At 45.8% G+C, this 26,123-nt stretch overlaps 1 protein-coding gene across 2 annotated transcripts in view; it reads left to right on the top strand.

Moving 5' to 3' along the window:
- Nucleotides 1-20,359, top strand: part of GFRA1 (GDNF family receptor alpha 1) — a 206,764-nt gene extending 186,405 nt beyond the window's left edge. For both annotated transcript variants that reach the window (XM_033420965.2, XM_004265806.4), the window contains 2 exons: nt 15,135-15,188; nt 16,136-20,359. In XM_033420965.2, the coding sequence (XP_033276856.1) occupies nt 15,135-15,188; nt 16,136-16,291 (210 nt within the window). In that variant the 3' untranslated portion in view covers nt 16,292-20,359. The remainder of the gene's footprint in view (nt 1-15,134; nt 15,189-16,135) is intronic.
- The last annotated feature ends 5,764 nt before the right edge of the window (nt 20,360-26,123 follow it).

Here is a 26,123-nt window from a genome sequence, read left to right as displayed (position 1 = left end):
GGGGAAGTCACTTGCTTCCCTGGCATCTTTGCTGACGATGAGCTACACACCTCACTACCAATCGTGGAAACTTCAGTAAAGGTTGTTTAGTGACTTCTCGGCTATGAACTGAACGGTTCTCCAGGTCAGGCTTCCTCAACCGCAGCCCCACTGCCCTTTGGCCTGGTAATTCTTTGTTGTGGGGCTGCCCTGTGCCTTATAGGATGTTGATCAGCACCCCGGCCTCTGCCCTCTAGATGCCAGGAGCCCCTTTCCCCGACTGTGATAACCAAAGATGTCCCGCCACACAGCAAACGTCCCCTGCAGGACAAAATCGCCCCTGGTTGAAGACCACTGCCTGGGAAATGAGGGCTGCCTCAAAAACCCCCTTTTCTTTCTGCCAACATGGAAAATGGAGGCATGTAAGAGTCTTTTCAGGTTTGCTTCTCCTTGTGTGGTGAGGGGCTTCAGGGGATCGAAGAGTAGACGGGTGCATTGGACCAAATCTTTCCTAATTCGTGCCAGCGCGAACAATGAAACGGGGCTCTGGTGACCACGTGATGCCCAACTGGGGACACTTAAATTAATTTCCCCAAGGCAGCACTCCCCTCAGAGTGACCCCCGGGGTAGACTCATATGTGGTGTTAACTGAGGCTCTTGACCAGGTTCCCATCATCCAGGGGCCCGCAGGAGTCCGCGGCCTTTAGGACCTCCCACCCTCACCCTGTCTGAGTGATGCTTTCCCCCATCCAGCATCCCAGATGAGTACCCTGCAGGTGACATGTCAAAGGAGACTTTTGCTGGACCACCACGGTAGATGGAAGTGCTTATACCAAACCACAGCTGGGGTTCTCATGCATGGACTTTGAGGATGGGGGAGTTTTAGGAGGGGCTGACATTGACTGCTGACCACACAGGTCAGCACTGAGCCTTCAGCACGTGCACTGAATCTAAATGATTGTGGCTTCTAGATGCCATTTCCTGGGCCTTTTGTTGAAGAAAACGGTCTTGGTGCAGCATGTTGTTTGTGGCATTTGGTTTATGGTTTCTGTGAGGTTGCCATCATTTCTGTGTAGTCCACAGTGTTTTCTAGCACCCACTGTTGTTTTTGTTTCGTAAAGAAAATTCCAAATCTTGGCTCTACCTAGCATTTCCTTCGCATAATGCTCTCCTGCTTAGAGCGAGTTTAAGTCCTGGGGGAAATGAGCTGTGGGAGGGTCTTACATTAGCAGAAGTGCGAAGCCACAGGGCACACCATCCAGGCTGCTTCTGGGCTCCCCTGGCAGCCTCCTGACGGAGCTCAGGACCAGCCTGCCAAGCGGCCCTGGGGCCCTGTGTGATGGGCCCGGCTACTCGCAGCAATGGAGAGGCTGACAGTGGCCTCCTGGGATTTAATCTTCCTGGCTTCAGGTGCCAACGGATGAGCTCAGAGGGAGCTACAGCCCAGAATCCACCCATGTTAGCCCTGGGATGAAATAGGCTGTTGTAAAAACACTTTTTGAAATAACTGCTTATAGAGTGTTTTCAAAGCCCTTCATCCAGGAGAGTGCTTGAATTCAGAGCTCAAAATTGGGTATTACTCTGTTAAGGCTGCCGTACAATCCAGGATGCCAAAAGGCATTTTCAGCTGTGTATTCAAACCCTATTGGAAATGGAAACTTGCAGGGTATAACTGGTACCAAAAAACAGGAATTTCATCTCAGAGGCCCGGCTTCCTGGCAGGTACATATGCATATCACCCTATATCACAGAGTGCAGTGTCATACATCATATTCGTTTGCTGGGGCTGCCGTAACAAAGTACCATAGACTGGGTGGCTAAAACAACAGAAATGTATTTCTCACAGTTTTGGAGGCTGGAAATCCAAGGTCAAGGTGTCAACAGGTTTGGTTTCTCCTGAGGCCTCTCTCCTTGGCTTGCAGATGGCTGCCTTCTTGCTGTGTCCTCACATGGCCTTTCTTCTGTGTGTGTGCACCCTGGTGTCTGTGTGTCCAAATTTCCTCTCTGTATAAGGATACCAGTCAGATTGGATGAGGGCCCGCCCTAATGACCTCATTATAACTTAATCACCTCTTTAAAGACCCTGTCTCCATCCATAGTCGGTCACACCCTGCGGTACTAAAGGTTAGGACTTCAACATATGAATTTTTGAGGGACACCATACAGCCTGTAACATACATGTAAGTGGCAGGTACTCAGCAACTAAACATCTGACATTTAAAAAATCTCACCTATGGGGTGACTTTAAGGGGAGAAGACTGCTATTACCACAAGCATTTCCTCAATCCCCAGGGCCCTGCTAAGTGTCACCTGTACAGCCTTTGAATATGAGAGGCTCTGACTGTTGGCTGGTTCTGTGGTCAAAGGAATGTGGGGAAAGGCACCTCCCTCAGGGGACCAGCTATCTCACCCAGCCTGCAAACATCAGGTGTTGTCTGCTTTGCTGAATCAGATGCTATCAGATTTCGGGCTTCTGCAAACTTAATTCAAGTAATGGTTTCTTTGTGAGTGGCATATTTGCATTGTAGCAGACTTTGGTTCAACATATTGTTAGAATACACAATACTGTAATTGAAGATATTTTACCAGCAGCAAAGGTTTTATAATTCATTTAAAAAGTTGTAATGGGCTTGAGCATCTTCATTATAGTTTAATAATACAGCATTTTATACCCGGCTGTAAAATTTTAGCAATTGTACAATTCTATTATATAGTTTAATAACTGTTCAAATGAAGGAGAGTGTAAAGTTCCTAAAAACCAATTTAGTGACTTAGAAAAATAGCCTTTATGAAAATCTATTGTACACCTTTAATGAACCCAAATGTCACCTTTTCAACAAAGGCAGATCGCGGCATCTATTTTTCTCAACCACAAAGCCCTGCAAATTAAGCACGTAGAGTGCAGTATCTCTGAGTTATAATTTTTCTTTTTTCCTCTTTTATCCCTAATCTCCTAGAGCTGGAATAAGCCTATTGCCCCCACAGGGTGAACAGCAGCCGGGTCAGAAGAGCTTCAGTAGGAACAGGGAGTGAATTGGTTTTCTCTTAAGAAGGTTCTTTATTTTACAAATGGCCCCTTGATCTCACCACTTCAACCCCAACTCTTAACTCTAATCAGGTCTCTTATCTATGCCTCCAAATAACCCCTACTTCACCATTCTGTGAAGTAAGTGGCAAAATGGGGAGGCCTACATTATCATATAATTGTACACTATCATTACGCTTAATAAAAGTGTTGGCGTATAGCATCAGGGAGAAGGCACTGTGTCCTCTTGTCACTGGAATTGTAATTCACGTTATTGTATTTCTGGGATTTTCCGGGGTGTATTGTCAGACCACTAAAGTCAATGAATAGGAGGCCCTGAGCCAGGTACACAAACACAGTAACCATGGAACTTACGGAGCATACCTTGGGGATGCGGTCCCAGGATGCTTGGGTGCAGTGAGATTCTTGAGCGAGCCCGCCCTGGCTCGGAGCCCTGTTTCTGTTACAGAGGAATGGCAACAGTCACAGGAAGTCCCATGTGGCTGGGCTCCTTCCTCTTTAAGGTGCAGTCCAGGGACTCGGGGCCCACAGTCCATTTCTGCTTTGTGTTACATGCAGCTGTGTCTGTGATGCGGGTGGTGGGGAGGCTGGCTCTGAGCTGCCCGCCTGAGAAGGAAGCACGGGAGAGGTCACCAGCAGGGGCTGCAGCCCCTCTCCTGCATCACCCCGAGATGACACGAGTTTCCCTCCTTTTCTGTCTCCCACTCAGTGTTCTAGTTGCCTCACCCTTCTTAGTCAGCTCCAGAGAATTTCTAGCTGAAGTTTGGTGTTGCTTGAGAACAACATAAGGCTGTGCATCCCAACAGCATTTGGGTATCTTTTGCCAGGTCACGGTCATCTCAGCAATGAGGCCACAGCTGGAGGGTATTCTTGCTGCCCAGGGACAGGCACTTGCTCCAGGCTTCAGCTGTTTCCGGCCCCAGCACACGGCACCCCCTACGTTATATCAGGGTGAGGGTAGCACTTAGTGATTCTGAGCTCCTTTGGAGACTCAAGGCAGCGCCATCATTTGTTTTACTCCAAAACCAAGCTCACTTTCAGGTAATGTAACTCAAGCCTTGCTGTTCCGATTCTTGACAAGGGATCGTGCAGACAGTAGGCAAACAGTGGCATGGTAATTGCTCAAAGTTGCTTTTTTAGGAAAAAGGCTGTTGTGCTTAAGAGTGGAAAATACTGAAGGACCAGGCTTCTCTCTGCAATAAAATCAAGCCTTCCTGTGGTCTACAATGGAGAGTAGTTGCATCTCCTTAATCCTTGGGTTTGTTGTCTGTAATGTGGGAATAATGAGCACAGCCACCTGGGAGGGCTGTGATAATTAAACAAATTAAAATTCTTCAGCATAGTAACTGAGCCTCCAGCACAGTAACTTTTTATCATTATTTTATCCTCCTGGTTCGTCTCTGCTGACCATGAGACAGAAGGAGCCTGAGTACTGAGGGACAGTTTGGTGACTTTTATCCCAAAATTCATCTGGAAAATGAACTTGGGTGCTGTATAGGGTGTGGACCCTGTGGTTGAAACAATTTTTATTGTCACCCTTTTTTGATGTCTTCTCCTAAACTTTTTTTTTTTCTTCTACTTTTTCTCAAAAAGTGAGAATAACCACTTAAGGATAGGGACGGGAAGAGCAGGCCCCCTCAGTGCATTTCAGGAAAAGCCATTAGGCCACCCGCCCCTGTGGTCCAGAGGGTAGTGAGGCTGGCCCATCAGAGGGGTAGTAATTCAGCAGTCGGACAATTGTGTAACCCAATTGCTGCATAATAAACATGCTTAATAAAAAGGAATAGGACGTCTGCACCATCTTGGCTATAAACATGCTCTCGTTCTGGGCAACCTACGAGAATACCTCTGAGCACACTTAGATCACATACTATAAATAAATCCAATTTCTTGTATCCCCTACTGACCTTTTATCCTTAGGACTTCTAACCAACCGTGCTTCCCTGCATAATAGACTCTGCCGTGCGCTTGAGCCGTGGAGCACGATTGTGGGAGGAAAATGGCTCTGGTTCTCTTGGGGGTGAGGTTCAGTGAAGGGCTCCCCTCCCGTGTGCTCCTCGGATTCAAGGCCCAAGAGGAGTCACGTCGTGGACAAGGCTAGAGAGGAAACGCAGGATGGTGGGCACTGAGAAGACGTTGTGGGAATTTTCCCCAGGGTGGCTGTCCCCTGCCACCCTGAGGGCTGCAGGGACCTCAGATATGACACGCAGGGTGCTCCTCTGTGGAGGCTGTCGGGGGAGTGAAAATCACCAGCGCTGGCCTGACCTCTGACTCCTTGGGTTGATTCTAGGCTGCCACGGCTGGCTCTGTGCGTGCTGGCTGTGTGACCCCGGGCTTATCACCCTTATTATGCTAAGGGTTGATCTAAGGATTACGAGAGATAGTGGTACCGTATCTGGCAGAGCCAGTATGCGTGGGCTTTAGAGGCGAAGAGGCTGAAGTCAAAGAGATTCAAATCTCAGCGCAGCCACTCGGGGCTGTGGAAACTTGGGCAGGTCCCGACCTCTCTGAAACCTCTGCTTCCTGATCTGTACAAAAGGGGAGTAGCCCCCCTCAGAAAGTCATATGAGTCCTTGGGGAGTAGTCAGTAAAATGCGGATGGGATCATTACAAATGGAGGCTTTTCTTAAGAGTAATCGTCACAGTCATTATCACTATTAGTCTATTTGGTTTTCCTCTATTTTCTTCAATATTTTTCTCTGTCTACTAAAAGTACCTTTTTTTTAAGTTTTTAAATTTTTTGCTTTCCCCTTGTTTCTTGCAGCACCACAAGTGCTCCGTCTTCCCACCCAGAGAGTGAACAAAAGCCCTGGGTCCGTGCTGTCTGCAGACGTGGCATTTTATATCAAACCTTAGTTACCACCATAAGTCACAGAGCCATTACAGGGCTGCTCTCAGCTGCACATAAATGCACAAGAGAATGAGAGGCTTAATAAATATTATCTGATGGTGATGAGGGCACGTGTCTGATGAGATCGGCTTCATGCACTTCTCGGCAGGGACCACGATGAATCTTTTCTGCTGCTCTCTGCACACTTGCGTTTCCAAATGCACGTTTTGAGAAAACAAATGTTTCCTTTTAGGGCCATCCCCCTAGTTACCATTACACCATGATCACTGAATGCTTGCTCTACAAAACCCCTCCCCCACCCCAAACTAAAACATCTTTCACACAGTGTTTGGCATAATCTTATTGTTAATTGGGCATAATTTTCTAAAATGCAGCTCGTAATTGCTTCTTGTCTGAATAGTTTACTAATCAAGCAAGTTAACCATGAACAAAAACACACAGTTCTCTAATGTAGTTGGCAACCTGTGTTCGCCCCAACTTGGGGAAAAGCAAAATAGATGTAAGATGATCCTGTGGAGTAAAGGGAAGGAGGAAAGGCCAGCCCAAGCGCCCTGGTAAGCTCCCTGCTGTAGACAGTGTCTGCGCACAGCGCTGCTTGCCATCCTGCCATTAGTGTTAAATTACAAGCGCAGGGCTGCAGACATCCTTTTATGGTGTGCGGGAGACTGACAGGCAAGCCCGAGGGACTGCTTAGCTAATGGAGGACCGTTGATATATCTTACAGGACTGTATCTCTTTCATTGCATTCATTTTTAAATCCGAGGAAAGAAGATCATGAGCCAGTTCTATTCAGTATCACATTATCACAAGCCAAATTAGCTTAATCTTTTGTATTTTTCACACCCCTGCTTGAATCCAAGAACATCCAGTATAGGGACCACAGAGAGGCTAAGAGATCATCAACAGCGACTTGGATTTTAAAAGGATTTCCACCCCGAGTATCACGTTTGATTCGCACAACAACTCGTGAGGTAGGCCGTAGTAGGGCGAGGGTTATTGTCATTAGAGGTGATGGTTGAAAAGCTAGGACCAGGACCTTCCTAATCTGTGGTCTTTTTAGCATTCCTTATCAGTCAATCTGGTACCAAGAGCAAGTTCTAAATCATAGTAGAAGCTCTCTTAACTGACCCTCATTTCACCAACTCACCACAGAAGCCAACCTCTCTGCCATTCTCCTGTAAACATCCAATGCCCAAGGCAGGCTGAATGCCCCAAGCTAGTGGGCATTCTCTCCTTCTGCTTACCTGGGCCCCTTGCTCTCTCCAGTGGAGGCGCAGGTTTAAAAGATTCAGGAGCATTTGTTCTGAAACCTTTGGGTGCTGCTGTATTTGGTATTTTGCTTACATAATTTAATTAAATATTACATGAATGATTGAAATAGGAGCACCAAAGAAAGAAAGTTGTTTCAATGAAAACTAGGTTGAATACATTAGAAAAGTTCAAATTCCTTTAAAAAAATGCCTTTGATTAGGTGTGGCCCAGACAATTCTAAAAGACTGAGAAAAATTGTAAAAATGTAGAAAGATTCTGCACTGAGATCCCTCAGTGGGTGTCAAACAAATGCCATTCCTGTTTTAATGAAACGAAAACTGGAAATTGTAGATTGTAAATGATAGGCATAGCTTGTGCAGAACATAAGCCAGGGAATTCCAATCAGCAAACTCTTTCTTTAAAAAACCTTTTTAAGAAAGTGGCCTTGATCATGTATCCAAAAATCAGTGAATGACATTCAAATTCTAAATTAAAACGTTTGATACAATACATACAATGGAATATCATTCACCTTGAAAAGGAGAAAATCCTGTAATATGCAACAACATGAATGAATCTGGAGGACATTATGTTTAGTGAAGTAATCCAGTCACAAGGACAAACACTGCATGATTCCATTCATACGAGGTATTTAAAATAGTCAAACTCGTGGAAGCAAAGAACAGAATTTTGGTTTCCAGGGGCTGGGGGAGGGGGACACGAGGAGTTGCTGTTCAACAGGTATGTAGGTTCAGTTATGCAAGATGAGTAAGTTCTGGGTCTGCTGTACAACATTGTGCCGTAGATAGTAGTGCTGTGTTGTACACTTCAAAATTTAAGGGGGTAGACCTCATGTTAGGTATTCTTACCACAATAATTAAAAAAAGAAGCTTCTTGGGGCTTTCCTGGTGGCACAGTGGTTGAGAGTCCGCCTGCCGATGCAGGGGACGCCGGTTCGTGCCCTGGTCCGGGAGGATCCCACATGCCGCGGAGCGGCTGGGCCCGTGAGCCGTGGCTGCTGAGCCTGCGCGTCCGGAGCCTGTGCTCCGCAACGGGAGAGGCCACAACAGTGAGAGGCCCGCGTACCGCAAAAAAAAAAAAAAAAAAAAAAGCTTCTAAATTAAAAAATTAGATACAAATGTGTAATTTTTAAGTGATTTAATGATTTTGCTCTTTAACGTTATTTCTCAACTGACCAATGACCTAAGGGCCCAGCCCCCAGCCCCCAGTGCCATCAGGTAAAAGAGTTTCTACTCTAGGCTTGGCCCTAAGACAGGAAACCATATCACCTTTAAGACTACGACCACCACACACACACACACACACACACACACACACACACACACACACACACAAAATCTGGCCTCACTTCATGGGGGCCTTGTCTAAACAGCACATCTGGGATCTGAGCCTGTGCTTCCTTGGGCTAAGGAAGCATGACTTCAGGCCTCCAGTCCTCTCCCCGCCCCTTTTTATGACCAGGCTCGACCTGCCCAGAGCCTGCCAGACTAACTAAACTTGGCACCCAGTGGACCTTCCTAAACCTGTGCAGGGTGAAACATCTTTACAAGGTCTTCTTAGAGCTTAATGTAATGAAAGCCTTTGGGCTGAGGTTCAGGTAATATGTAGACACAGTGTCTTGGAGGGAGAAGGTAGATGAGACGTGGTAGGAAAGCTGCCCAAGAATTATCACCACCCACATCTCACTCTGTCCCTCCTCATAGCCCCTCAGCCCCTCCCCAGCCTGTGCCAGAGCCCATGGGGCTGGCAGAAATCGGCTCAGAGGAAACAGAGCTGAACACAGGCTCTGAGAGACAAACGCCCACGCCCAGCGGCTCAGAGTAGACCTTATTTATGTGTCCACTTGTTTTAAGCACTGACTTGACTACACATTATTCAGACCAGTGGTTGCTACCAAGTTCATAGGAAAAGCAGAACTCACCGGGAAGGTGAGTTTCAAAATAGACAGTGACAAGGATTTTAGAAAGACTGGCCAATTGCTTGTGACCAGACCAGAAATAAAACCTCCCGTGGCTCTCCCAAATCCAACAGGCCAAATCCAAAAAGCTGAAAAGAGTATAAGACTACAGCGCGCTGAGCATACGACCGTTCCTTAGCTTGGATTCACTAAGCAGGCAACTTCTTTTTTCTGTCTTTTCTGTGTGCGTAGAAATTAATTTGGGCAAATATGTGTCTAGGGCGCAACAGAATTGTTATGTAGTAAGTTCTACTCATAAAAGTCTATAATCTGGTGAATCCATTTTATTAAAATGCAAAGTGAAAAATGAGAAAGTAATAAGTTATCCTTCAAATTAGGTAGACAGCCTTCTTATGTTTTGCCTTACAAGAAAATGTAAGATGCGTAGATTTAAACGGAGAAATGGCTTTGAGTCCTGGACTATTTTGGAAAGAACTCATGCAATGGTTTTCCCTAGCAAAGGTCCAATTTATGCTGCAGAAGAGGCTGGTATGCTGATAAGCTGATATTGACAAGGGTGATAGATGCAGCTCGGTACTTAGTACTGGAGAGCAACGTTGATGGCGTTTTCCAGTCTGTGTATTTCTGTTTATTGCTTGTATTCTGTCATTAAGCAAACAGGTTCTTAATATAGCAAATCTCTCTAATCAGTAAAGCAAGGGAGAAGAGAAGCAGAAGCATCATTAATTATGACCATTTGGCTGCGGCCTGGACAATCTGTTGCTGTTGGATTGAGCAACTTCCTCTGGTTTTCTTTTCGGGAGGTAGAGCAGAAACTGGCTTTTCTTATACATGGAGGAGAGTAGAGAAATGTTCCATGCCCTGCTGGCTGACAGCTGCCTAAAAACCCAAGATTAAACACTGGCTTCTCTACAGAAATGGAGTCCTGGGGCAGCAAAGGCCAGACTGCAAGTGGGTATGCTATTAAGTCTCCAATTCCATAAGCAGAGCAAGCGTGCAGCTCCAAAGCCTGATCTGACCCGAGGCTCGGGGAGAACCCACCGCGGGCAGAACGTGTTGTGTACACGGTGCCCGATGAGCTGGCTTGACTGAGAGCTATGAACTGTCTGTGTGCCTGGGCATCCTGTACCGGAGAGCAGTCGGCACCAGGCAGGCTTTCCAAATGCTAATCACAGGGGTAAAAAGCAAGGGAGTAACAGAGGTTAACGGCATCTAATGCATTTATTAACCCTTTAGTGCCAGGGCCTGGGGAGGTCTGGCCACAATTACAGTGCCATGGAAATTCTATTATGCGACATTCCTGGACGTGGGGATTACTGCCAGCGACAGTTTTATGAGACCGCTGCAGGGACAAGGCTTATGAAGAGCCTAAAGAGCAAGTTCCCTGGTTTTCCAGAACGACAGCAAAGCTACTGGTTTGTGGATGGTTTCTCCAGCATCCTCTTCACCTTCTCAAGATGACAACCTTGTGGTACTGTGTTTTGGTGGTGGTGTTTCCCCCAACTCCGAGTCAGGCAGCTTCTCCCATAACCGCATAACTATGAGTGAGCTGTTACGAAACCCGCTTTCATAAAAGGGATTAAATAATTCGTTTTTCAACATGCTGTAACAATGGTTAAAATTGACTTTTAGAAAAATTGAAATCCATTCTCTTCTCTTCTTCTTCATCCCTGTCTCCTTTTTAAGAGATACGATATTTTAAAGCCACAAACTGTAAGGTTTGGTGCCTAGATCGGTCTGGGCTGGCCAGGCTCTATGTTGGGCCCCTGCCTATCCTCTTAATGAGCAGGGCTGTAGAGCTTGCAGACAGGACTTGTTCCATTATTACACCCCTGGTTTAGGGCTCGGCAATGGTGCTCTTCCAGTTTCTAACTTGCCTTTTACCTTGCAAGATCTCAGAAGTTTTGGTTTTCTTTTTGTTTCTTTAATTTTCCTGGGACAGTCCCAATTTTCATCAACGGAGGCAATGTTTAAAATATGTAAATACTCTTTGCAATAGTTGAAGGTGAGAGATGCCCTATAATTTTATCTTCTTGCGTTTATCAGGCCTGACTAGCAAGACAGCGATAGCTTGATGTTTTAAAAAAGGCTCAGGATAAAAGCCTTTAAAATGTGGAAACAGCAGGTTGTTCAGGCTTCTACAAGGGGCTTTAAGAGCCAGATTTTCCTAAGTGGACTTTGGACCTGCATAGGTAGATTTCTGACCCTCGGTGGTCACCCGAGGGGTTCAGACTGAATACAGGACTTATAAGCGTGCCGCCAGCTAGACATACGTAGGTCTGAATCCCCAGGCTCTGCCCCTCCATCTGCAGCTTACGAACCCTTAGAGTCACTGGACGCCCAGTTGATGCCACTCAGTCCAAGCAGCAGACCCACTGGCCCTCATTTTGTAATATATACCCCAGGTTTGGTGTAGGATTTTAAAAGATCTCATGTCTATGTGCAACCCTTCGATTCTTTTACCCAGGTGCTGCCTGCTATGCCAATAACCACTAACATCTGTTCTTTGCCCTCTAATCACACTCACAGGTGTTAGTGTGGTTCATGCAAAGTTCTGGCGGAACTGGGGGGCTGCCCTTCTTTGCCTCTGCAGTTCTGGGGGGTTTCCCGGCCCCCCAGACCTCTCAGTGGGAAGCAGTGTTAATACGCTATGTAGGCAGAGGCTCTTGAGGCCAGTGTGCGTGGACCGCTAAGCCTCTGGAGCGCTAGGTGCTTCTGCTGGGTTAGGAAAAGGTTTGACAGGAGAGAAGGCATTTTCTCAGAGCCTTTGCAGAGGACTGGCGGCGCACGGTTATATTCACTCAGCGGTTCGTCCTGTTCTGCCCACCAGAATGGTTCTCAAGGCCACATGAGCTTGGAGCTGCTGCCTCCACCTTAAGTGAAGCCAGTGGAGATACAGGGAGACAAAGCCAGAGGTTGATTATTTGCTTTAGATACAGGCCAACAAGATGCCTGCTTTGGGGGAAGAAGATCCCAGAGCCTTCACAGACGTGGAGCTGGTCTCAGTGTATTTTCTTGTGTGATCAAACAGTCATCCCAGCCATTCTCAGGTGGGAGGCAAGAGCATGTCTACCCGGTTGTATGACTCTAATCCTGTACAAAGTCGAGCTCTCAGTGACCACTGAGGACCAGAATCTACCTATGTTGGTGTAGAGTCACTTAAGAAAACTGGTTAAGATAGAGACCTTTTCTAGTCCATCGGTGGAAGCCCCCTTTACGATCATGTAATAGATGGGCATTTTACTAGTACATTAACAGGTCCCTGAAGTGACTGAGTGTAGCTAGTGAGTCTCTCAGATGCTATAGGTGATGAGTGATACACTGCATGCTGGTGCTAATCATATAGAACAAAGTAGGAGGAGGCCTACCAGCCCTTGGGTCTCTTAGAGGGCACTGCAGTCTAGGACACTGAGGTGGAGCTTAGCTGTGACCACAGCACAGAACAGAAACAACTTGAAGAAATAATGTGGCCCAGACTAGAAGTCAGGCTGCCTTCTCTGCACGTTTTAGTGAACTTCTTAGTTATGCAAAAGCCCTTAATGAGGGTTGTCTTTTGTAGATTACCGCCTAGAAAAGACAGAATGTGATGTTTTAGGGCCATTTTGGTGTCTGGCACAATTCCAACCTTGAACAGAAATAAAACGTGCAAAGTTCTACATATTATTCTCTACAGGTTACAATGCAATGGACCAGATTTGCTATTAATATGGATTAAAAGTAGGCTTTTGAGGAAGGCTCAATCCCTCTTCTGATTTGCCCTCTGATCTTCTTATACATAACATTTAGTGACCTTTGAATAGCCCAGGGATGATTCACAGTGTCTTTTTCTTGACTCCTGTTTAAAGGTTTCTATTTCATATTCACAGCGGGCATATGCAAATAGAGGTAAAGGTTATGACACCTCCCACCTAGCATTATGGTCAATAAATTACTCCTTGGGTGAACATGCTATCATTTCAGGCTAGCACGTCTTCAACAAGTTGCAAACGTTGTCCTGCAGTAGGCAGCCTGCCAGGGCATTCCCACAGAGCTGGTTGCCCAGATACTCCTAGATTCAGGTGTTTTGCTTAACCAGGGTCATCCTGTCGACAAATGAGTTCTTGGTCTTTCGACGCCAAAGGGCTCCTAGTTTCAGGGGGAGGGGGCTATGGGAGGGATTCTTTGTGTGGCTTTTGGGGGCAGGGGGAGCATGAAGACCCAAGCATGCCAGGGTTGCCTGGGAGAAACTGTAAAGCAGGAAAGAGCACAGTTCCATTCAGGAGTTTCAGAGACTTATCTAAATCTTGACTCTAAAGTAGTTCACTGTGTGCCCTTGGATAAGTCACTTAACTTCTCTGCACTCTAATTTGTTTTCCTCTACAAAACAAGAGAGCTGCACTGGGTTAGCAGTTTTTATTGTAATTGTTTGAGCAATGGAACCTTCCCTCCACCTCCGTTCTCAGGTAGAAACCCAGTGGAAACTTGCTTCATTTGTGAGGAAATAGGGGGCTTAAAGCCCTCACAGCTCAGGAACTTGTAACTGCCCTAAAGCAGTTTTCAATAAAATATGTATTTATTTGTATTGCATAGGTAATGTACATGTATTTTTTTAAAACATCTTTATTGGAGTATAATTGCTTTACAATGGTGTGTTAGTTTCTGCTTTATAACAAAGTGAAACAGTTATACATATACATATGTCCCCATATCTCTTCCCTCTTGCGTCTCCCTCCCTCCCACCCTCCCTATCCCACCCCTTTAGGTGAACAGTATGGAGGTTCCTTAAAAAACTACAAATAGAACTACCATATGACCCAGCAATCCTACTACTGGGCATATATCCTGAGAAAACCATAATTCAAAAAGAGTCATGTACCAAAATGTTCATTGCAGCTCTATTTACAATAGCCAGGACATGGAAGCAACCTAAGTGTCCATCAACAGATGAATGGATAAAGAAGATGTGGCACATACATACAATGGAGTATTACTCAGCCATAAAAAGAAACGAAATTGAGTTATTTGTAGTGAGGTAGATGGACCTAGAGTCTGTCCTACAGAGTGAAGTAAGTCAGAAAGAGAAAAACAAATACTGTATGCTAACACATATATATGGATTCTAAAAAAAAAAGGTCATGAAGAACCTAGGGGCAAGACGGGAATAAAGACACAGACCTACTAGAGAATGGACTTGAGGGTACGGGGAGGGGGAAGAGTAAGCTGGGACAAAGTGAGAGAGTGGCATGGACATATATACACTACCAAACGTAAAATAGATAGCCAGTGAAAGCAGCCACATAGCACAGGGAGATCAGCTCGGTGCTTTGTGACCACCTAAAGCAGTTTTAAGATGGATGGATCTGGGGTCCGTAATGCCCTTCACGATTCCTGAAGGGGACCTGTCTGAAAGAGTCCCTGCCCTGTGCCTTAGCCCCCAAGCACTGAGTGGTTTTCCCACTAGAGGGCAGCCACATGAGCCCAGGACCACATCTGTTTTTGTCATATCACCGTATGCCCAGCGCTGGAAAATAGCTCGGTAAGTGTTTGTGGACTGGAACAACTAATAAACAAATGAACAAACACACAAACTTCAGGAAGACCTATCTTTATATTACTAATAAATGCGGATTTTTATTGCACCATTTTTACCTAGAAGGCAGTTCCTAAACATTAACTTTCAGAACTATAAATGAGTTCAAAATGTAAATGACTTCAAAATTTTTTCTTTTGTAACCTGTGCGGTGACTTTGAAATGAGGTGGGTACAAACTGAGATGTACTATGTCAAACACACCAAATTTGGAAGATTTAGTGTGAAAATAAAAGAATGTAAAGTATCTCATTAATCATCTTTTATATTGGTTACATGTTGAAATGGTAATATATTGAGTTAAAGAAAATGTGATTAAAATTTTCTTCACCTGTTATCACTTACGTGGTTAGGAGAAAAATTTAAGTTATATATGGGCTCACAGTTGTGGCTCACATATTTCTGTAAATGGCACGGTCCTAGACAGTTAATCATCAGTAATTACTCTTCCATAGTATGTATGAGTGATTTTGTGTGTGTGCGTTTTTGTCTCTTTCCAGGCACAGAAGCTGAAATCCAATATGTCGGGAAGTCCACACCTCTGTCTTTCTGATGTAAGTTGTTTCTTTCTGAGTCTCCCTGCATTTATAGAAACAGAGCCTTTGGGACCCTGGAACAGGATATGATGTGAAGGGCTCAAAGACAACAAGGTTTCAGGTCCAGAAAAAATCTAAGTCACCCTCAATGTCCCTCTGCCGTTTGAGCCAGGTGCAGTCTTCAGATCCTAGTGCCCAAAGTGAGAACCAAGTGTGGACCCCAGGATCCTAATCTCAGAACTGGACCAGCATAAATACCATTGTCCCAGTACCATGATAATCTCTGTGGTCACAGTCACATGAATTCATCTGGCACAGAGAAGATACATAACAACTCTCGCTCCTTACCAGATGTCCTTTGACCTCCACAGCAGCCCAGAAGTAGCCAAGGCGGGCCGCATTACACTCCCCAGTCTACAAGTGAGAGGGTGGTTGATTCTGTCACAATCATAGCTCATTGTGGCGGGATGTGGCATTATGGGATTGAGCAGGTGCTAGGGATGGGGATGAAGGAATCAATCCTGGGGAAGGACAGCTGTGCTGACTGGGAATTTGGGAGCCTGGGCTTTGGTCGGGACTCTCTGAAAAGCAGGGCGAGATCCTTCATCTATGAAGTCCATGGTTGAACCAGCCAATGGAGGGAAAGGCTACTGCCTTCTCTGCCAGTCTCCAATGCGATTTGTGACCCATCTCTGCATGAACTCATACTTGCTTGGGCAAGTTTCCCAAGATGATTCTTCCTGCCCTCCTTCATGATGGAGAGAGACAGCAGGCATCCCTCCTCGGTCACTGGTACCCAGAAGGAGAATGGTTCCATGTTGCACAGTTGCTGGGGGACCTTGGGAGTGGGGGTAAAATCTCGGGTCAGCTTTGGTGAGCAGTGAGAGAGAAAGAGTGCGGTTAAAATATGCCTTCATAGAACGAACACATGCAGTGGGTGATAATGAAAACATTCTTTCTTACAGCGTGATTACGAAAAGGATGGTCTTGCTGGGGCTTCCAGCCACATAACCACAAAATCAATGGCTGCCTCTCCAAGCTGCAGTCTGAGCCCACTGCTGGTCCTGGTGGTAACTGCCCTGTCCACCCTATTATCTTTATCTTTGGCTGACACATCGTAGCTGCATTTAAAAAACAATATGGACATGGAAAAAGACAAAAACCAAGTTATCTGTTTCCTGTCCTCTTGTATATCTGAAATTCCAGTTTTAGGAACTCAGTTGAGACACTGCTAAAACAGTTTCATCCAACTGGAACTTTTTTCTTTCTTTTTTCTTTTTTTTTTTCTAAGAAAGCTTCTTGTGATCCTTAGGGCTTATATGGGATCCCCGATACAGTGCTACATTCCAAACTCAGAAGGCTTTGGGGCATGCTGTATTGTAAGGGGACAGTTTGTTGATTTGGCTGTAAAGCAAACTGGGGCCATGTTTTTCAAGAGGACGATGAGGATGGTGATTTTAACAATTTAACTCTGGCCTTCACTAGCTAGAGAAGGAGTTAGTATTTCTAAAGAATCTTCCATATCTCATGTAATAGGTTTTATTTCTGATGACATGACTGCAGCGGTACATGGATGCCAGGGTTTTTTGGTCACAAAGTGAAGATCCTCATCAAGACAATCTTGATGGACTTTGTGCAAACAGGCTTGTACCAATGTTCACTTTTCTATATGTACTAGTATTTTCCGTGCTAAGTTTATGTGCTGTAAACAGTTCTGCACTCTCCTACAAAAACAAAAAATACCTGTCACATCCCAGTGTAGTGTCTGTCTTCTAGTCAAAATAGAGAGTGAGAGTGGGCATGAGACTTCACAGAACCTTGACCACTGAGACATTTTCCTAAGCCTTACCTGAGTGAGAAGCCCTTAAACTAACAAGAGTCAAATACAGCTGAAGCACCATTCCAATACTCTTTACACGTATCAGGTTATATGTAGAAAAAAATTTTACTACTAAATGATTTCAACTACTGGCTTTCTGTATTTTGAAAGTAATGACATTGTCTTCATTTTTTTTACTGGTGGTTTAATACAAAATACACGGAGCTTGTTTTCCTCTCATAAGTAGCGTTAACTCCGATGTTCACGAAGACAGCTCTTCAAAAGCGGGCTCTGCATCACGTGATTGTGGACAGGCAGGAGGACACAGAGCAGCCAAGCATTGTCTTTTATCGTTTCTTGAAACGCAAGCGTGCATACCTGTGAGGAAACCAGCAGCCACTTGTAAATGTTCTACATTGTCCAGGGTCACCCTTGCCAGTTGACACAGACCAGTACCTTGGTGTTCATGTTACTTGACTGGGATGGGGGTTGGGACTTGCTGCCCTTTCTTCTGAAGCAGATCCATGCCAGGGTACACAGTGCTTTTCCTAAGGATTGTCTTGACTCCCATCTGTCATGGCTTGGCTGCTGCGTAGAGCAGTTTGGTCTGAAGGTCATGGGGAGTCTGCTTGCACCGTGTTCTGTGTCCTCCATGACAGACTGTGACTGATTCTGCAACAAAGAAAAAAGGTTTGTGGATCCAGAGGGTCACGAATAAGGTCTGTGGAGCTGAGTTGATTGGCACAGAGACACAGAACAGAACAGGACTCTGGATATAAGGCATTTGGCTTGTTGCTGCACGTCCTCTTCTATCGTTCTTTTCCTTAAACGAATAGACTCAAAAGTGCACTTTTGAAGTCTGGTTGAAATGGTGAGATTCGAAATCTACAAGGATCGAGTGCTAGTAGCCATGTTTCTTTGAAACTGAATAGAGGCGAGGAGATTCCACCCAACAGAGTATTGGAAGCGTTCGCTTTCTTCCCATATCAATAGAGGGGTGGAGGGGGGAGACCCACAGTGCACATTTCATCCTGATTCCCTTTGCCCACGGATGTTTGCCTTGTAAGAATTAATCAGATTACTAGGGTGGGAAATCTATTAAACCCAGGATGAAGGCATAGCCTTTTAGCTCTATTGGTGTTTGAAGTACATTTATATCCAAATGTTAATAAACATAAATGTATATACTAAGTACCGAGTTTTTTCACTTCAAAATGTTTTCAAGGGGAACTCATCAAACAAATTCAATTAGTGAAAGGTTTCCTAAAGACTCTTCCTTTGAATAAACACATTAAACATGTCGAAATACTTGGAATTCCAGTCATCTGTGAAAGCATATCTCTTACAGAGCATATTTTATTTTAATTAAGGTATCTCTATGTATCTACATTGGACTAATTGCATAGAGGTCTGATTCTATGTAATCTACTGTAGAAAGCTATTGATTACTTCTGTATTAAACAGCAGCTCTAATTAGCTTCAGATGACCAAAGAGGAAATAGGAGTTATCAGAGCTAACAAGAGTGGCTTTCAGTGAAGAACCATGGATGTGCAGCACATAAATTAAATTTTGAAAAGCGTCATCTTTTCACCAACACAGATCTCATTTTTCTTCAGAGATAGAAGCATAGGAGAGTGACCAAATCGTCCATTTGAAAATAAATTACTGCTTAAGTAAACAGAGGGAAGGATGTTCCATGACAACTTGTTAGAGAGATTCTTATAAAATCATGCCAAGCAAGTGTTTCTGCCATTCGGGGTGATCTCAGTTGAACACGGTGCCCCAGAAACACCATCATTTGCCCCAGTACTGGAGCAGGCAAACCCTTTTACCTATCCAGCTTCCTCTGGCAGCGCTGAAAGCAAAAACTGGTTCACTACTTCCGGTCCTGCAGGCCCTGCGTGGAAAGTGTCACCAAAATACAAGGGCTGCCTGCTGAGGTTCGGGCCTGTTGGCGAAGGCATCTCGTTGTAGTTGATTCTGGCAAACAAAAACAGTAACTCACATCCCTGGAGACCGTGGCTCCCAACTGAAGTCTGGCTATGCTCCACCCATTTCAGAGAAAAGAAGGCAAGATTGCCAAACCGATTCGAAGCACATTTTCAGTCCCCTTGATGTTGAATATTTGACCGAGAGGTGTTTGAGTATCTTTTTAAATAGAGCACACGAAGGAGGAAGGGCACAGTAAAGAGAGGGAATTCAGAATGCCACCTGAATATATTTTTCCATATCTGGTTTTTTTCAAGCCTCTAGTAAAAAAAAAGTGTAAGTTGAGAATGACATAGATTATTTTACATTAAGTATAGCAAACTGTATGCAAAGTGTGAAAGGAGCGTGGTTTTCCATTAAAAAATTTTTTTAAACGATTCTTTAGTCTGTAGTAAAAAATGTTTTAGAAGCTACTTCTTCAAGGAAAACAAATATAGGACAGGGCTCCTCCAGAGCCGCTGTGGCCTTTGATCTAGTCTATGTTAAGATTGTTTCTATCTTGCACATGCTCCGAGGATGGGTTGTCTCCAGCTGCATCCCCATTTCCCACCTGCCTCTTTGTACTCTGAATCAGACACTCCCAAACACTCCATCTGCTGAGCTAGGAAAGTGGGAGAGAGGAAGCATTTCTAAATCAGTGTTAAGTGCTTGGGAAAAAGACATGTAAGAGCAGTGAGAGTTTATATAATTAGCAAATTCTGTTCTTAGAATCCAGCAAAAATGTATTTCTGTTGTTATTATTTACAAAACAGTGGCCTCGGAGGAGCTGTCTTTTGGAAAATAAGTTTTCATTCATGTCGTCAGGCATGCACGACTTATTTGAGTCAATAAACTGCGGGCCAGAAAATGACCTGCTTAAATGAATGCACATTTTCTCATTCTCTTTCAAGCTGTTCTTGAGCTCTTGGATTCATACCCCCGCGATCTTTGTTGCTTCTGCTCTTTGATAAAACAAATGAGACCATGTCAGACCCATCGTTTCAAGAAAGACCGAAAAGCAATGACAACACACAAGAGTCAGTTACCAATGGCCTGAACATGATGTTGGCCAAAGTGCCTGTCTGCACTGAGTTCGGGGAGTTTGAAGAGATGAAGCAAAATCAAGGTACCGCAAGAGACCACGTGCCCTTGGTGAATGGAGCATGCAGTCTGGTCCAAACAGAAAACTCGTCCCAACAAAACACCCAGGGTTCCTTGAATTAGACACCAGCGCCTTTGTAGGAAGCGCGCCAGAGCTGATATCTGGAGGGCAGAGGAAGGAGTTTCTTTTCAGAAATTCTAAAACAGCAAAGCAGCTGGGAATTTGGTTAGAAATCCTTACAAGCTATGTTTTTCGCTCATCCCTGAGATAAGCATCTCGTGCGTAGATCTGATACCTCTTGACTTTGACGCAGCTTTTATTCTCAAGTGACCATTTATTTGAATTCTGTTGTCTAGAATTCTTCAAGACGACTGTACCTCTGAAATATATTCTCACTGCAGAGGCCTTAAATCTGTGGGGTTTGCCACCGCCTCCATCCTGGGATGTATTCAGTGGGACACTTTCATTTCCCAAGGGTCATTATCTTAAGACATTGGCGGATTCCCTTCTCTCGCGTATCGATTATTGATAACCCCGGTCCCCACCCTTGTTTCTTGTTGCCCAAGTATTTAACGGAGTCCCTTCCCATCAATTCTCCATCGTAATCATTCTAAATTTAGTCCTACCCAAATTCATTCTTGTTCTGTCAGATGCCCATCCTGCACGTAACCCTGGCTTTTTGAAGACAGAGAAGTCTCTAAGGAGCCAGGCGATCTGAAGAGGATGCTAATCCCAGAGTAGAAAGTTCATCCATCCAGCCCTCCCCTGAGCTCCCCCTTCTTAGCTCTGGGATTGTCTTGTCTCCTGCCTCCTCGCCAAGCATCCCTTTGTAGTTCCCAGAGCTCTCTGACGAGCTTCTCCTCCCTCCCGGAGACAGCCTGGGTCTTTCAGCGGGGATGCACCACCTGCACTCCTGATTGTTCTGAGACCCAGCCCAGAGGGGTGGGGAAGGCACGCCAGCCCTGTTTCAATAAACTGCCTGCAGAGAACCGCAGCCTGTAACAGTCATCGAGCTCCCAGCCCCCTGAGGTCCCCAGGCTCATTTGACCAGCGCAGCTGCGACTTCGGCGGTCTGCCTCTGGCAGGTGCCCATAGCAGCATCTTGTTCCACTGCCACAGGGAATTTATTTTTGCTCAAGGGCAGCTGCCAAACCCAGCACCAGCATCAATAGAAGGTTTTCTCTGATTTTCTTCTCTTCATCCCAGGTCCGGCTGTCTTACCAATCCCCACTTTTCGTTTTGCAGCACGTGCCAAAAGACTGGCCGGAGACCATCAGTCCCTTTCTTCTTTTGAACCTCTCTTCCCGCTCACCCTAACAGCTTCCCTAGCAGAAAGCGTGACCCATAGTAGGAAATTAAACACCTCTGGGTGAATGAAAAACTTTAGGACATGGAAGGGTTTCATTCTGAAATACAGTAGCAAGGACTGGCCCATTTGCCTCATCTCACGGCACTGAGCTGTTATGCATTGGTGCTGAAGGTGTCCTCCTGAGGTTATTGAGGGTGACCTGGGAGAAAGGGCGAAAAAAAATGTTAGGATCAAAGCGGCTTTGTCTGATGCATTCCCTGCCGAGAGGTGGAAAACTAGCATTTGTCCCCAGAAGAGCTGAGCGTGACCAGCCAGTCCCAGCAGGCTCACGGCGTCCACCAGGAAGGACAGGACCCCAAATGGGGTAGACTTTGTGGGAAATTAGCCAGTGAGTCTGATGATGTTTTAATCTGCCTCAAGTGCAGGATGCTGGCAAGAAAGATGGACCACCCTGCCAGTCCTGACCAACCCCAGGGATGCAGCCGCCGCCAGCATCCTGAGAAGTGAACTCAGGTGCTTACCAATCCAGCACACTTAGGGAACATCTACTGTACTTGAATGACGCTCCATTTGGAGCCGAAGCTCCCGCACGAGTAACTTGAGAATCTAGGGCCCTTTGACAGCGGCTTAGGGTAACAACCGTCCTTTCCAGATTGGCAGAATCCTTCACTTTGATATCCTTTGGAGAATCTAAATTCTCTTTATAAATAGTCCGTGAAGCTGTTTTTCAGACTCAGTCTCTAAGAGGTAAGTCCCAGTCCACATGCGTACAACCCACCCAGCCTACCCATCGTGAAGCAGGCAGATACACCCACCCTCAGCCTGTGCCCGCAAGGCCGCCATGGAGAGCCCAGTGGGGTCACCCCTCTGATCCTCAGAGGGCTGTGAGCACGGCCAGGCCTGTAGGCCAGTGGAAGTCCCACCTGTCAGGGACCAGCCGTGGTGCTGGTGGGAATGGGAGACACCAGAGCTGTCCGCCAAACATAACGCAGATCTTAGAACCAGAGTAAAGTAGGATGAGGAATTGGAACACCCAGTAGATGCCCGGGTGTAGGAAACGCAGGCTGTTAGGAGTCGGTAAAGGCCTGTCGTCTGTCAGCCAGCCGGCCGGGCGTCTGCAGGTCCAGGGGAAGGTACTCGGCTTTCTTGGCACCAGTGGTGCTTAAAGCTCTATCGATAAAGCTCCCTCTCTCTTTCTGTGTCGCAACTGCTGCAGGGCTGTATGATCCAGCTTTACCTTCCTGGCACGCAAAGCATGCTTGATCCGGAATTTGGTTTTTCTATCTTTTAGCTTTAGCTGAAGGCATTTCTGAAATGGGGACGGGGCGGGGGGGGGGGGGAAGGAGAATGGAAGCCATAGAACCAAATCACAGATTGCCCTGCCTTATTTGGTGTGGTCTCCCAGTAATCAGACACTTCTGATGCGCTTTTCTGGATTCAGAAATAGCAGATTGTCCTCAGAGGGTTGAAGAAATGATTTCAGAAACCTGAAATGCAGGGCCTTAAAGTTCTCCTAATTATCTGTCTTTTCTCTTTTTCTCCCTTCTCTCCCCCAAAGGAGGTGGGGAAACGCTTTTTACCAGAGTTTGCTTTAAAGAGTTTTCTCATCCTCTGTGCCTTTTCCCTTGATATTGAAATTATTTTCTCTTGTTTAATCCAGCTCCTGCTGAGAAGCTGTGTGAGCTGTAGGAAGTGGGATTGTTTCGCTGTATCTTTTGGACGGTGTTGCATTCTTACTCTTAACCCGAGGGTACGTCTCAGTTGCGCTCGTTCTGTTTCATGCAAGTTAACAACACAGGTGGAAGAGAAGAAGGATTCTGGTGTTCAGGATCATTTTAGAATTCTGTCCCGGGAGAGGGGTTCAGACCCTCAGCCTCGCCAGAGCTGGGGTGAGGGGTGGAGGGAGCCCCGCGGAAGCCCCCAGTTAGGAGAGGATACGGGTCAGCAGCTTTCTTTCCGGTCGCCATTTTATATTGTGTGTTGCCTGAGTTTTCCACATGTAGACGATAACGCGTTTAGTTCACCATCTCGTGTACCTGCTTCCTGAGGAACCTGGATGTTCTCCCGGGGTCCTTCCCTCACGGCTTCCTCACACAGCTGTTTCGCAACGAGCTTTATTGCCGTCACCCACGGAAGACCATCTCCACGCAGAAGTACACGTTTTGTTCTTTGGACTTTGGAAGGAGTTTTGTGATGTTTAAATTTTCTGTTAGCATATTGCCTAAGCATTGCAGAATGTATGTACGTAGTCCCTTCAGCCGTCTCCCTCACCCCAGAATATCCTAATAAACGTTGTTTTCTTTCTTAAAAAAAGGATTATTGTGTCTTCTTCTTTTATCTTAATTCACTGGAAAGTGATATTGAAATCTCCAAATACTAGAAATCCCCAGTGTCGAGGCATTGAGGGGTGTCTGGTCCTGTGGGTGTAGGATGTTTAACTGCATCCCTGGTCTCTACCCACTAGATGCCAGTGGCAACTTCTCCCCTCTGCCAAAGACAATGTCAAATCCCTAGGAGGGGGAGGCAGCAACGAGGCCCGCCTTGTTGAGGCCACTGTTTTAGACCCAGCCTAACGCTCATATGTGCAATACCAAAAGGAACTAGGTTCTAGTGTAGGGCCACGGCTGATAGCTATCTCATGTCTTCAACATGCAGTTTTATACTGAGAGGATAGAGTGGGTGGGTTCTCTCGTTACTATCATATGTGTATTGAATTATTTGTATAAACTTAGAAATAGTAAGTGTTTTGATAAAAAGTAAAGACAGAGTGAGCCATTTTCTTACTTCCAGCATCCAGCTCAGTGGCTGGCAAGGAAGAATCACTTTATATCACATGAGGCCAGATTTTCTCTTTTAGAATTAGCATCATGATCATGGTTGCCCAAAATATGACTCCCCCACTTCCCTGGGGAAGTTATCATTTCTGGCACCTTATCACCTCCAGGATTTTTAAGGCGAATTATTAAAACCCAAATCGCAGTAATTAACTTCACCACTGTCGTTCACTTCAGTCTGAAAATCGCAGCCCACTCAACCCCAAGAAGACCTTGCTGTTTTGGAGGACAGAAGCCTGTGTTTCACTTGAGATTCTGTAGAACTTTTGTTCTTTGTGATTTTTCATTCAACTGGGTTTTCCTACTCCCTTGCTTTCTGAGCTGCTTTCAGTTGACCAAGTTTAGGATGACTTCTGCCAAACTCCACAGCTTGGATCCAAAGTTTGTGAGCCTTTGGAACTGAGCTTGGTATTTCAAAGGTATAGCAAAACCCTAGATCCCAACATCTTACCCGGCTCTGGGTCGCTGAGCAGAAATCTCTAAGCTTAGTCGCAGGGAAGTGAACGTCTCCTGCCAGCAGCAGTGGGCTGGCCCCAGGAAGGGAAGGACTCTGATGTCCCCTGAACCATCAAACAGAAAGGGGGAGGGAGTAGTACTCTGGGGACCTGGAATTTCCTTCCACAGTCCTCAGTATTCTGATCGCCTCCCTAATACAACCAAATCTCAGCATGCAAGTGATAGAAATTTTAGGAGCTGGAACAAGAAATGACTAATAAAACCCTGAGAGGAATGCCAAGAAAGTGAATAAAAACTGTGGCAGAAACCAGATACAAGACTGCTTGTGTGTGATGATATAAATAAAGCATAAACGAAAACACAATGATGTGAAAGATACGAGCAGGAGTATCCATAAAAGTCACATAAACGGGCAGCGCCGGCTGCACTGACGGGTTTTATCCTCGTGACGAGTTCTCCCATCCAGGCTGGTAGACAAAGAATTCACCATTTTTCAAAGATAAAGTGAGCGCTTGGCCTGAGAAAACCTTGGGCGGGTACATTAAAAACGGCAATCTTGGGCTTGCCTGGTGGCGCAGTGTTTGGGAGTCTGCCTGCCGATGCAGGGGACACGGGTCCGTGCCCCGGTCCGGGAGGATCCCACATGCCGCGGAGCGGCTGGGCCCGTGAGCCATGGCCGCTGAGCCTGCGCGTCCAGAGCCTGTGCTCCGCAAGGGGAGAGGCCACAACAGTGAGAGGCCCGCGTACCACAAAAAAAAAAGGACAATCTTTTTTAGAAAACTGTTTGACAATATGTATCATAATTTTAAATCTTCATTCCTTTTGAGCCAACAATTCCACTGTAAGGAATTTACCCTGCATTCTTACACAGTGTGGCAAGATCCATGCAAAAGGATTTTCATGGCGGAATAGTTTGCAATAGCAAAACACTTGAAACGACTTGAATGTCCATCCACAGGGAACTGGTGAAGGAACTCATGGTGCATCTGGATAAGGGAATATTATGCAACTTTTTTTTAACCAATCATTTTAGAGAATAAAAAATAAAGTAAGCTGAACTGTGCAATGGCTGGAACCCAGCTCAGGGTTTGGCCCCTGCTCTTTGGAAGAAAGAGGCAGATGCGGCCGTGGCTCAGTGCACGCTCAGGACTAAAGGTTCCTGCTGAGTCCAGCAAAGCCCCGCAGAGTAACTGTCTGCCCCGCAGAACCTCTTCAGAGATGAATTGCTGCAATTTGGGGAAGAAGCACCTCACGGGCTCTGTGTACACTGTGTGCATAGGAGAATTTTTAAATAATTGCTTACTCTGTGGCTGGTGACACAGGATGAGTCCTCGCTACGCAGGGCCCACACAGCCCAAGGGGAGACTGGGTCAGCTCTTTTGGTGGCAGGTGTGTCAAGGGTTAGCCCACCCTGTGGATTGCGCCCTCAGAACACTCATGACCATAACAGCTGGTAGTACGGGG

The sequence above is a fragment of the Orcinus orca genome, chromosome 14 (assembly GCF_937001465.1).
Source record: "Orcinus orca chromosome 14, mOrcOrc1.1, whole genome shotgun sequence".
Lineage (NCBI taxonomy): Eukaryota > Metazoa > Chordata > Mammalia > Artiodactyla > Delphinidae > Orcinus > Orcinus orca.
This window is presented reverse-complemented; position numbering and strand designations above follow the sequence as displayed.